The following is a 13,666-nucleotide window of genomic DNA, read 5'->3' as shown; positions in this document are numbered from 1 at the left end:
AAAAAAAAGAAAATAATTTCAAGATTTCAATAAATTGAATTTTTCATCGCAACATGTTGCGCAAAAGAAAGAAAAGATACAGTAATAGTGACTAAGCAAAAATGGAAACTACTTTCAATATTTCGTACAAATGTACGATGACAACATAGTTTTTTCTAAATAAAACATATTCTCTATTACGCCATTCGTTTATCTGATATGAGTGAGTCATGATAGATTGAATAATAAGCGTCTTTGATTACCGGTAGTTACGATTGATTACGAAAAAGAGTAATACATATATATACGTATGATATACATACATAAAGGAACAAGGAGGATTCCAATAGAGATGAAATATGTATATATATAACAGTAGTTTAGAAAAAGTGACAGAATTAGAAAAGAATTTAATGCAGTTATTGACCGTAAATATATGAACACGGAAAGCGTCCTCTATTCTTTCTTTGAAGGAGTTAGGAAAAAGGAGATATATAATGGAACATATGCCCTTTTTTAATTAATTGCGTGTTCTGCTGCGTGTGTGTGTATATATATATATATATATATATACGTAGCTGCGAAAGAAAGAGAGAAAGGAATAGTCCGTCTCGATTTTATTACTCTCTCTCCCTCTCTCCTTTTTCTTTCCCTCTCTCTTCCTACCGCTGGTAGCTCACGTGTTGCGACCACGTGGTCGAATACGACGCATGCGCGACACGTGCTCGCGACCTAACCTCACTAACTTAATGATCAACGATCATTCATGATAGTGTTAAGCATATTGAAGTAGGTAAAGTAGCGTTAGATCTATCAGAATTTCGTGAAAATTTTTTATTAGAATAATTAGTGTTTTTTTTCTTATCAAACGGTTTTTAAGATTTATTAGGAGCTTACGTTACCATGCGACTTCGATCCATAGAGAGGGGATGGTAACGTCATAAATTTGAGCGTTCAGGGGTAGCAGCCTTTTCGATTCCGATTCGGCCCTATTAAGATACGATCAACGAATGCGAATGCACGAGTTGATTATTTAATGTACCGACGATTTTATACGACTTGTTAGTTTTTTTTTTTTTTTTTACGGAAACGATAATGATAAAGTCGACGATAAAAAGGATACGAAATAACGCGCGAAAAGTGTTCACGATTTCCAAGGTTTAAATAGTCTCTTGGTGTGTTACACACAGTGTTACTATGGAAAACTCAGTTATTCATTCCTCGTCGTAACTCGTAGAGCGAGCGAGAACGAGAGCGGATAAGAAAGAATAGTGTATTTGTATGTGAGAGAGAGAGAGAGAGAGAGAGAGAGAGAGAGAGAGTAGGAGAGAGAGAGTAGGAGAGAGAGTAGAGAGAAGAGAGAGAGAGAGAGAAGGAAAGAGACAGAAAAAGAGAGTTAGTTCAGTGGTTAGTGCGGTAATACCGCGGCACGACCGAAAAGGTCAGAAAAAGCCATCGCGGCTTGATATTTGCATTTTAAGGATATGAATATTGAAGATTACGAGAGTTTGCCCACTACATCGGTGGGTGTTAATATGACGGCCGGTGCTTTTGCTGGAATCATGGAACACTGTATAATGTATCCAGTTGACAGTGTCAAGGTAAAGTAGTGGTATATTTGCTCCACGTTTTTTCCCTCCCAGAGACTATCTTTTACATAACCTCAATGTATGCACCTATATTTTGGCTTTCGATACTTGTCATGTGGGAAGATTAATAAAGACGAGAATTTTTAGAAAACTTTTTATTATACCCGAATATTTATCATCATTATAATTGTCTTTCAATCGGAAATGATCGTAGTAAAGATCATGATTGTACATGTGTTTCTTTTTAACATTTTCCTCCATGTTTTCTTGGAACGTGATTTTAATGTTTCAATGTTATCATTATTTAAATATGATAAAATGTTTGTAGATAGTGTTTCAAACTCTGTCGTTATAACTTTGTATATCCTAAAAATATATTGTCATAAAGAAAGATATTAGTAAAATGTATGCTTTGTGACTTGAATTACTCTTTTATAATACCTATTGTGTATGATATTATGTAAGGTAAAAAAGAAAGGAAATTCTTTTTTACCTTTATCTTACATTTAAATTTACAATTATATACTTGACGTAATCTATTACTTGCTTTTAATGTTGAATTATTCTCAAAAGTTCGATCTATTCTCCTCATTTTGTTTGTAAACAAGTAACATATAAACACAAATATCATATAAGTTAGTAAAATTGCCATACATTTCAATTTCAAAACAACTTTTTTCAAAATTTTAATTAAAGAAATTTATATATGTATATATGTTAAACAATTTAAGTCATCTTTAAATACATCTAAAAAATAAACAAAGAATTAGGTATAAAGATATTCTTGAGTGATAAATAATAATGTTAAGATATATAAGAATCTTGTTGAGAGTGTATCTACTCAGTGATCATTATGTAATACAGTCTGTCAGTCTATTGCAGTACATTCTATTTTTGATCTGGTTTTCAGCTTAAAATCTGTACTTAAGTTTATTTTACCATCAAGTTTCTATGAATGAATGAATGAAATATTTAAAATAACAATTCATTATAATGTATGAATAATTGAAATAAGCTATTAATATAATAAACACAAGAACGTTATGTAGGTGAAATTTAAATTAATTCAAATTTTCCTTGTAACAAATAGGTTATAATGAGTACCTTTCTTTAATATACATTATGTTTTCATTTTGTTATATTTTTCTACTTTTTAAAAATTACACTGATCATTAATGGAATTAAATAAAAAAATAGTGAAAGAGAACGATCAAATTTAACATATAAATATAAATTTTTGAAATACTTTATTCTTTGAATTGAGGATTGATAGATAACCATTACTTACACATATTTGCCAGTCATGTTATTTGAAACTCTGCAGATATTAGATATTATCTATGTGCCTATTTGTGTTATCTTGAAATCTTTATTAAAGTAAAGAAATTCTAATTTGTAATTTTTAATGTCACTTTTTAAATACATTAATATACTTATTATATGAAAATATGTATAATTTGAAAACTTATTGTGGAAATATATTTATAATAAATGAATATCTTTTCTAGACAAGAATGCAGTCACTGATACCAGGCCCAGGTGGGGGAGGAGGAGTAGGAAATGTACTCCTTCGAATGATGCGTCAAGAGGGTTTGTTAAGGCCATTTCGAGGCATGGGAGCAATGGTTGCCGGAGCTGGACCAGCACATGCTTTATATTTTTCTTGCTATGAATTTTTGAAAGATAAATTTATGAGCTCAAAGCCACACTCACAATTTAATCATTTGGTCTATGGTGCAGCTGGCTGTGTGTCAACGATCCTTCATGATGGTGTTATGAATCCAGCAGAAGGTTAGATGTATATGTACTTTGCATACAATGGCATAATTTACCTAACACAAGCTATTATACTTAATTATTATCATTATACTTGTTACAGTGATTAAACAACGGTTGCAAATGTATAATTCTCCTTATAGAAATGTTATCAGTTGCATAAAACTTATATATAAACGAGAAGGTGTATATGCGTTCTACAGAAGTTACACAACTCAGCTTGCTATGAATGTGCCTTTCCAAAGCATTCATTTTATTGCTTACGAATTTGTACAATCTATGACAAATCCAGATCATTCTTATAGTCCGCAAGCACATATGATTTCTGGTATATATTTTATTATTTATATAATTTCTATATATATCTTAGATGATGTTAATTTTTATATGTGACAACAGGTGCTTTGGCTGGAGCCATAGCAGCTGGATTGACGACACCATTGGATGTCTGTAAAACGTTATTGAATACACAACAGGATGGTATAAAAGCAAGAGGTATGATCGATGCTGTTAAAAAAGTTTATAGGTTGGGAGGTGTACGAGGATTTTATCGTGGGATGAATGCGCGTGTTCTTTATCAAATGCCAGCCACTGCTATCTGTTGGACGTCGTAAGTAAATTATTTATTAATTTCCACGTAATTGATATTAAAGATAATAAACTGTTATGTTAATTGTCCTATTGTTTAGATACGAATTTTTTAAGTATATATTACGAAGCAAACAAGAAGATGGACTTAGCAAAGATATGGATGAAAATTCTTTAAGTGGTATAAATCAAAATCAACTTCCTACCTCCAGAAGTAGTACTTTCCAAGGAACAGGATTATACTTTCAAAATAATGCTCATACAGGTGTATTAATAAAAGCAAGAAGTTAGGTATGTTTTCAAATGCAAAAACAACTGTTTATATTGATAAACTGTTTAAATAAGGCTAGATGAGCCCATTTTTATATATTTCAAGAGTTTATTATTAGTAAATAGTGTATTATGAAATCACTTGTCATCAATGCATTATGTGTTTATTATTATCAATAAGGACTGAAAACTGACATATAAAATATTACTAAGTCAAAGTGGACAGGCTCTGCTAAAAGATAAATGATATTAGCGATCTTTATTAACTTGTATTAACACAGACAAACAAATTATTCATTATTATATTATAGCAATTATTATTCATTTCTAAGTTGAATAGATTAAAAATCATAACAAATGACTGTCCTCAAAAGTTACATTATTTTTTTATCTAAAGTGGAAACTTGATTTGGCATTACACTTTTAAATTACTTTGAAGAATGCATAAAAACTTAATAATATTACATTTTATAACGATAAAATATATGAAATGTCTTTATAAATATTATGTTTGTGGCTGCCATATTATTTGTATAAAGGATTAAAAAAAGAGTTTTATTTCTTCTATTATTCTTCTACTGTTCATATGGAGTATCAATTCTGAATTTTATATTCTTATCCATCGAATAAGTTAAATTTTTCCTCTTATAATATTATTATAATTTATATATTTTGTAATATATAATTTACCTTATTAATTTCATTTGTTATGTTTTGTTATTTATAATTTATTCAACAGTGAATTGATTCAATTTATCGTAGTGTTCGTTTCGGGAAAAAGTGTTGGTTGTTGTGTTAAATTGAACCATTTAGCTTAAATTTCGTGAAATAAGAAATTAGAAGTAAAGTGCGTGTTTAGTAAAGAAAAATCCCATTTATTAATTTTTAGCATAAATGTTAGACTATCGAGAAGCACATACTCCACTTGAATAGTTAATTAAAGCATACATATAATGTATATGTAAGGTTGCAGCCTATATTGAAACAGTAATATATATAAACTTCAATTTTAAGAAGAAAAGAATGGAATGCATGCAAGGAAATCATGAAAATACATTGATGCGTATAATGTTCAAAATTTGGCATAGATAAGTAAAGTTAAGACGATGTAACTTTACATTACAAGTCTAGAGTTACAAGAAAGGTTTTCTTTTTTGGTAAAGATATTATAAGATAATATAATACTTAATTTTTAACCAGTGATTAAAAAGATTTTTTAAAGAGCAAAGCTGATTGTAGTAAAATTTGTATTAGAATGAACATTTAACGGTCACAATTAAAAGATCTTGCATTCAAATTGTCAATAAAATGCTTTGCTACATGAAAATATAGACCAAGTAGGAACGTTGTAAATTGGTTATTTTATAGGCGAGTGTAGATAAGATAACATTAAGTGTGTACAGCATAAAAGGACAGTATAGGAGCAGCGGAATTGTTAGTTGTATAGCATTATATATGTTTCGTCTTGATTATCCAAGTACAAATTATATGAAATGCTCCTTAGTCAGTTGTAATATAAATCAAACAGTATATGCATATAAATCCTGAAATATACCGCAATATTGCTTCCTATGGCTGTGATTACTGGGTCATTTGATGTTGACTTTGAGAGGGAGTAATATCACGTGGAAACTCATATTTCACGCCATACGTATCTATTAATATAGAGCACAGTACTATTATGCATTGTTATTGACCAGGTCATTTGATGTTGTCAAGAAAATATTGTCAAGTAGAGAGAAATGAAAATACCATCTAGCAATGCCGTGATACAAATAGAGCGCAGTAAAAAATATAGCAGTATTTTTTTGTTGATGCATATTTATAGAATAACAAGTTCTTATTGTTTATATTTCAAAGTAAAATTCATACTTTACGTGACTGGGTTTGTAACGAGGCTCCGTTAGAAGGTATATATACATCCTCTGTTCATTAGTAGTCAAAGTCAGTTAAAAGCAAGCTTTTATATCATATCATTTTTTTTTGTATTTCTTTAAGTGTTACTTAAGGATTTTATTTTACAGAATATCATACATGAAAAGAAAACTTGATTTTAAAAATTTATTTTGTACGTGTATCTAAAATTATTTGAGTGATGCGTATGTCATGCACATACGTGTATATGTGTGTATATACATGAAATAAAATATTTGAGCGAATAATGTAAGTAACTCTAGTGATATTCAAAATATATTTTATAGATCTATCAAGATCAATCAAATCCAGTATAACATCGAGTAAACTCTTTTGATACGTTGTTTGTATCATTTATCTTTATGACTTATAACTATTAACTGTATGTACGAATTTTGATCAGTAGCAATTAAATTGCTTGTGAATATTTTATAGATTAAATTTAGGATTTTCAATTTGACATTTCTGAAGTTGACTCTTTATAATTAAAACTGTACATAAAGTATATACCGCCATTGGCTTTAATAATTAATATGAAAGAAAAAAAATGTTAATTTACAAGTACACAATTTGATTAATATACAACAACAAAATATCAATTCTCTAACAGTGTAAATATATAATTCTACAAAGTATACATTTGTATTATATAAATATTTTTTTATTGTTATTCCTTATTCCTTATGTTAATTATCTTGTAGTAGTCCTTATGCTAATTATGTGTAAGAATGAAAAACATCAGAGCATCATAATACTATGAATATGTATTAGTAATATTAGTTTAGTTTGACACATTCATATTTTAAATTACGCTTTTATAAGTATAATTTACATTTATTATTAGACTTTTACATAAGGGATATACAAAATTAATATGTAAATAACTTTCGATAGATATATTTAACAATATGTGTGATAATCGGTGTCAGTTATTTCACAGAGAGAATTACAAGAAAGAAGAATTCTTACGTATGAAATGGTTTTTAAAGAATCAACAGAAATTAATAGATAATTTAGGTATTGCAAAGACTACAGCACAAATTAAAATAAAAAGCATAGAAAAAGAATCACCAAAAAAAGATAAGATCGAACCCAAAGTTTTGTATCAACTGATCTTTTATATAAACATTATATATATTTATATAATTGTAACTTATATTTGTACTTTGCCATATTACAGATAAGTAAAAAATACATGCCGACATGGAGACCACTTAATATTGATGGTTCTGTAAATATTGATATAATGAAACCAATTGAGCCAGAAATACGTGCCATTCTTTATGAAAAAGGAATTGAAAGTTTTATTTGCAGTGATAATTATTTTCGCAAAAGGTTAAAAAATAAATTGAAGAGCGTGTTATCGTTTGGCCAATATTTGACGGAATAATTAAAAAAGAAGTTTGATATTTTTAGATTACAAAAATTGCCGGAAGATCGTTTTTATTTTCCCGATTGTACAAATTGGCTTTATGGATGGCATCTTAGTGATTATAATTTACCTCCCATTAGTAAATTTGGTGCCAAATCTGTTATACAGGCTCAATTTTATCAACGGACTGCATCTTGTCTACAACGAGACCCAGATTGGTATCGTAATTGTCAAACAAATAATCCAAAAAATTTCAATGATTTGTTGACTTATTAAGAATTGACTAATTAGAAGTACTACTAATTTTATTACCATCTTTTTAATCAATTTTGTTTTTCTAACAGTAGATTCTGACAAATTGTATTATATTTTTTTGTATCTAATTTTTCATTTAAAGTCTGATTCATTTGTTGCGAATAAATAGATTCTGAAGGTAATACAAACTCAGCCTGGTTTGGTACGGTATTAAATACAAAAGTGACAAACTTATGAAATTCTTGGTTAATCTTATCAAATTTCTCTTTTAACAATTCATTATTGCTTTGATATCTTTCAACAATTTCTTCGGCCGTATTTAACATTTTCTTTAAATCCAAAATAATGTTTTGCAAATTACTGAATTTGTTCTAAAATAAAGAAATATTTAAATATATAGTACTATTTTTTTTTCTTTTTTTGGAAAATCAAACATGTATTAGTTTGAAATACCTGGAAATTATTTTGTATTTTTTGTTTTTCTAGATTAGAATGTAATCTTTCAAGGCAAAGCATGTACATAATATTAGCTATATTCTTTGTCTCAAGTTTTACTTTTTGAACATATAATGATTCCATTTTTTCCTTTTTCAATTTTTCTATTTTTCTATTGTTTTTCATATGTTCCTTCCTGAATTAGTTACAATAAATTAAGAAACTCCGGATCATCATAAAATATGTAGCAGAATATTCGTGAAAGTACCTTAAAATCTCATTAACATCTGCTATAATATTTTCTATATGTGATCTGCGAGTTTGCTCAAATTCTTCATAAAGATCTGCCACCATATAAGACATTTCATTACGTATTTTTCTTAACATATGTTGTGTCATATTTATACGTTGTTGTACCACTGCTTTCTGTATCTCTCTATTACATTTAATAATAACTTTCGCAAGTTCAATCTGTCAACACAGTTATCATATATTATTAGATATATTATTTACTGATGCATATATAAAATTAAATTATTCACCTGTAATTCTTTCTGCATATCACACTCTATGGTATTAATATATTTTTGCCACATCATATGGATTTCTTCTGTATTGATTTTAATTGCTTGGCGCTTTTCAGCTTCACATAAATATTTTTGATCGATTAACTGTTTTTTAAATTCCTTCTTTATATTTGCTTTAATTTCTGCTTTGAATTTATTTAACAGATCTTGCCCTAAGGCTAATTATATATTTTACACAAAGATTGTTCATTTTAATAATATGTAACACTTAATGCTATTACCAAGTATTCCTAAATGTGTGCATTCTTTAATTATATTATTATTTTCTGGTAAGCTTAAAACTTTTTTGCTTATTTGTGCACACGGTGAAATCCAGAGATCTCTGGATACTTGCTTTAGTGGTGGTATTAATCCTAACAATTTTTTGGTTTCTTGATGATCATAAGCAAATAGTGTTTTTGCTAATGGTAAACCAAGGTGAAGACCAACTTCCGTTTGTGTTGGAATTTTCTCTTGTATAGAATTTCGTGTGATTTAAAATATAAATGGTAATTATGTTAGAAACAATTTTTATATTTACATATATGTAGTAACTTATTAATATAACTTACTCATAGTTTTATATTTTTCTTGTGAATTTTTTTACTGAAAGTAGTGTTTAGAGAGATTGAGTTATATCTTATTTGTAATTTATATATAACGTTCAAATGTTTTTTTACCAAACAAAACTAAATCTAAAGACCTGATATATTATATTTTTTGCACATACCTGCCAACTGGATCTTACATTTGTAAATAAAAATTTGCAAAAGCAAAAGTTAGATTCATAATTGCATAAGGTTAGACGAATCTATAATGATATAATAAATTGTTAATTTCTCCATTGATAAAAATTTTGACAATTATATTTTACATCAAATCAATAAAATATCTTAAAGTGTCTATAATTGTGTATGTTATTTATTTATTCACTTTCGTAAATAAGAATTCTTCTCTTTTGATCATAATCTTTTTCCAAACGTATGAGTATCTACAATGATTTATCAATCGTTTTTCTAATTTAAAATTTTTCCTTTCTTCTCACGTCATAATTCGAATTAATCATCGAAAATAAGACAATTATTACAAAGGTTCGACTAGCAATTTTCATGAGAAGAAAAATATTCTCCGAGAATTCGATTTGAATTTCGCGCTGTGATGACGTAATACACCAAAGTAAAATGGCTACCGTTTGTTGAAGTTTGGTGAATTAGAACTTTTCAAAATAAGAAATTAAGAAGAAAAAAGCTTACAAATACGAATACCATTAAATTGTTTTTCTTGCCATTATTATCGTCATCGCCATCGACATGAATTGAGCGCCGGAATGATATTATTAAGAAATTAAGCGAAATTTTCGAAGCTTTGTGTATTAGAGAAAAAATTTTCAATATAAATGAATTGAGGAAAAGTTTCAAGTACGAATTTATTTGTTATTTACTATTATTATCGCCATAACTATCACTATTATTATTATTATCACGATATATATTTATGACTATAACTACCACTATTATTGTAACTAGCGTTATTGTTAATATTATTGTTATTGGTAAAATAATAATTATTATTATCGTCATTATCTTTTAGATCTCCATTCGAAGTACTTAAGGCTTCTATCAGTTGGTTGTAAGAGAGGGGCATACATGGAAAGGCAAACACTCGCTAACGGAATTAATATGGGGTGTCTGGTTGACGACGATAACGAAAATTGATTTCACCCTTATACCCCTCTTACTCGGGATCTATTCTCTTTCTCTCTCTCACACACACACATATTATATGTTCCATCCTTCTCTTCGTACAATTCATACCACCAGTATGGGGATTCTATTCGAACGCACACTGATGTTCATGGGACACTGCGCAAACCAACAGAGGCACGCCTCTTTTCTATCGACACGCCCTCATTTCCTCCTAGAATTTCCTTCTATGTACCAACGCGATTTCGTGTCACGTTCCAAGGATTTTCACTTCATACCTAATCACGATTTTTTTATTATCATCTTTTATCCTATTCTATTCTATACGATATATTTTATACATTGTTTTTCTTTTCTTTTCTTTTTTTTCTTTTTTTTCTTTTTTTTTTTGGTAGGAGAGAAAGAAGAGAAAGGAGGGAGAGTACGTTTGAGTTGAATTCTTGGAAAACGATAGAGATACTTTCTTATGTGTTTCTATGTACAGGGTGACCTCATATTTATCGTTCTTATGATGATAATTTACGATTTTTTACTTTATTATCTGTTACATGAGAAAGCTATATATATATGTAAAACATTTGTATCTCTTCTTTTTTTTTAAATCGAAAATAATTGATTCACTCTGTATATGCAAATGCAAATCTATTACTAGTGTCATTAATCTTGATCTACAATTTATTGTCTCGTTTAACGACAGCATTTTATTTCTCTCTTTCTCTCTCTCTCTCTCTCTCTCTCTCTCTGTCTCTCTCGTTATATACACGCCCTTCGAAAATGACTTTTCACGATATTTCTCTCGAATGAATTCAGGTACTTATATAAAAATTTTTTTTTGATAAACGATTGTCGTTCATAGAAAAATGTAATCGTGCCCGATAAGCGACATTAATGCTACAAATTTTATTCATTGTCACGCGCTAAAATTGAGCCACAAGTTAGCAACCCTGTGGGAAACCACTGCAAATAGTGCAACCCCCGTCGGTGGTGAAAAGCACGTAGGGTGATTCTCGTTTTTCAAAGGGAAGGATATATTTTATCATTGACATTAATATTTTTCTAAACATTGAAATCGTTTCTCTATTTTTTTTAGATTTCTCTTTTATTTTTTAAATCACTAACAAATTGAGGGATATGATGATATATAAGAACATAGATATATCAAAATTGTGTGCTTATGTGAACATCCTGTATAAGGCTAAGGTACTTTTATTTTTATATAAATTACTTATTTATTAAATAAAAATTTTTAATGCATATAAATCTTTTTTGTTCTCTTTGTCTTAAGATCAATATTTAAAAAATTTTATATCGTTTTAAGAATTCTCTCGAAAATGGTTTTGAAAAGAACAGTCAAAAGTGAAGAATGAAAGGATATATATATATATATATATATATATATATATATATATATATATATATATAAAAGAAGAAAGCAAAAAAATCAGGATCCCCTTATAGAATTTTTTTATATCGATATGGCACACGCAACTTCCCTGGACGATCACTCGACATATGCACGTGCTGAACGTACGCCAAAAATTATTTTCGGATCAGTACACATCGCTATCTATGAAGCTGCGGTCCTATTAGTACTATTAAATAATTCATAGGATTTAAATGACTTTAAAATGATCTTCTTTTCCAGAGTCACTAATACGATCTATATACATAGATATATTTGACTTTTCATGCGTTAAGTTTTATTCGAGAACAATAAAAAATCCTGTGCAAAAGAAAAATTATTTCGAAACATAGCTGTCATTTCTACGTTATATTTATATTTTTATCATTTTTCGTTAATCGTCGTTTAACGAGACGAATATATAAATGTTTGAACAATTTTTTATCTTCTCTTTTTCTTCCTTTTTTTTTTCTTATCTCCTCGAGGAAAATCTTTTCCAAACAATCAAATTCCTATTAGCTAAATCCCTCGAGGAGTCAATGTGCAAGCTATGTAGAATATACGAGAGAATCCTTGATTAATATACATTAGGTATAGGAGGTATGAGAGGGGGTGAGAAATCGTAGGACCCTTTTCATTTCTCAGCAAGTGGCTATCACCAAAAAGTTTTATTGCGATTCCACGACCGAAGTTAGTAGGGTGCTTATAGTTTTTACGCTAGGACAAATTCAAACTATCGTCGTGTTGAACCCGATTATATGATAGCATCTTCTCGATGATGCTCATTCGAGCGCTATTACTACATATGGTTAGGCCAATCTGCGTGGGAGCAAATTCGTGTTAAAGCGGAACCTTTCTCATTGATTTTTTTTACTTTCTCTTATACGCGATTTTTGTGAGTTAAGAATTTTGTCAATTTTTAAACAAATTTTTAATGATGATAGATATAATGAGAATTCTTTTATTCGATTTTCGGATTAGTACAATTTGTTTTAATTTTGAACAAATTAAAATATATAATATGCGTATGTATATATATATATATATATGTATGAATTTTTCTATTCGCGATCATATTAAATGTTAAATAAAATCTTATAGATTTTTCTAGAAATTAAAAAAAATTTACGATTGTGAAAATATATAAGAAGGATTTCTTTCTCTCCAAATTTTTGAACAAAATTATTAAAGAAAGTAGAATCAGTAACGTACCGACAACGATTAGATAAAACGTCAACTGTCTTCTATTTTCACATTTTCTTCGAACACACAAGTGAGACATCTTGAATACACGTGTTTTTTCAAAAAAACAATAGGAAGAGGAGGAGAATAGTTAATTCTCTATCTTTCTTCCTCTTTCGCACGCATGATAATGAGAGCTGGAGATAAGTATATTTAAATCAGAATTTTATTTTTTTAAAGGGAAACTTTTAATCCTTTGATGAGTTCGTTATTATCTTCGTTTATTTATCTTCACCACTTCGAAATGATAATTACAAAAAAAAAAGAGCAAAAATATCATTTAAAAACCGCACATGATACAGAAAATATTTTTTTTTATTTTTCACGAAGATTAAAACGTACGTTTAATAAGCGTCGTTAATGCGATAGAACGATTATATTTTTATTATTAACTTTCTTTGTAAAAAGGGAGTGAACGAAGCGCAACGCGTATAAAAAGATTTAATAACGAATGTCCCTGGGTCGATTTGATTGGACGAGCGAGAAAAGCCGAGTGATTTCTCTTATCACGTCACATGCTCCCTTTCGCGGATTTCTCTCTGTCCATCTCCCTCTTTTTTCTTTTTCTTTCTCTC

General features: G+C 28.9%; 3 protein-coding genes across 5 annotated transcripts; 2 read left to right on the top strand and 1 right to left on the bottom strand.

Annotated features, from left to right (window-relative positions):
• Nucleotides 1-1,438: 1,438 nt before the first annotated feature.
• Nucleotides 1,439-7,431, top strand: LOC118449723 (mitoferrin-1). Of its 3 annotated transcripts, none has more exons than XM_085661626.1 (6): nucleotides 1,439-1,580; nucleotides 3,077-3,359; nucleotides 3,448-3,672; nucleotides 3,744-3,954; nucleotides 4,034-4,223; nucleotides 7,297-7,431. In XM_085661626.1, exons 1-5 carry the CDS (start codon nucleotides 1,464-1,466, stop codon nucleotides 4,221-4,223), a joined length of 1,026 nt encoding a protein of 341 aa, XP_085517752.1. In that variant the 5' UTR covers nucleotides 1,439-1,463; the 3' UTR covers nucleotides 7,297-7,431. The 3 variants fall into 3 exon arrangements, with proteins under 3 accessions (XP_085517752.1, XP_035740515.1, XP_035740517.1); XM_035884622.2 differs by lacking the exon at nucleotides 7,297-7,431 and adding an exon at nucleotides 6,227-6,456; XM_035884624.2 differs by lacking the exons at nucleotides 1,439-1,580; nucleotides 7,297-7,431 and adding an exon at nucleotides 2,464-2,613 and having other exon boundaries at nucleotides 4,034-4,606.
• Nucleotides 6,857-7,764, top strand: LOC118449725 (protein SPMIP1). Its single transcript, XM_035884628.2, has 3 exons — nucleotides 6,857-7,213; nucleotides 7,297-7,451; nucleotides 7,533-7,764. The coding sequence occupies exons 1-3, from the start codon at nucleotides 7,025-7,027 to the stop codon at nucleotides 7,762-7,764; spliced, it is 576 nt and encodes a 191-aa protein (XP_035740521.2). The 5' UTR covers nucleotides 6,857-7,024.
• Nucleotides 7,765-7,811: 47 nt separating this feature from the next.
• LOC118449721 (uncharacterized) lies at nucleotides 7,812-9,320 on the bottom strand. The gene is made up of 6 exons (XM_035884620.2): nucleotides 9,317-9,320; nucleotides 8,987-9,229; nucleotides 8,721-8,923; nucleotides 8,447-8,649; nucleotides 8,197-8,374; nucleotides 7,812-8,114 (listed from the first exon to the last, which is right to left on the bottom strand). The coding sequence occupies exons 1-6, from the start codon at nucleotides 9,318-9,320 to the stop codon at nucleotides 7,812-7,814; spliced, it is 1,134 nt and encodes a 377-aa protein (XP_035740513.2).
• Nucleotides 9,321-13,666: the final 4,346 nt, after the last annotated feature.

This window comes from Vespa mandarinia, chromosome 15, assembly GCF_050613455.1.
Source record: "Vespa mandarinia isolate Hongniang chromosome 15, ASM5061345v1, whole genome shotgun sequence".
Lineage (NCBI taxonomy): Eukaryota > Metazoa > Arthropoda > Insecta > Hymenoptera > Vespidae > Vespa > Vespa mandarinia.
This window is presented reverse-complemented; position numbering and strand designations above follow the sequence as displayed.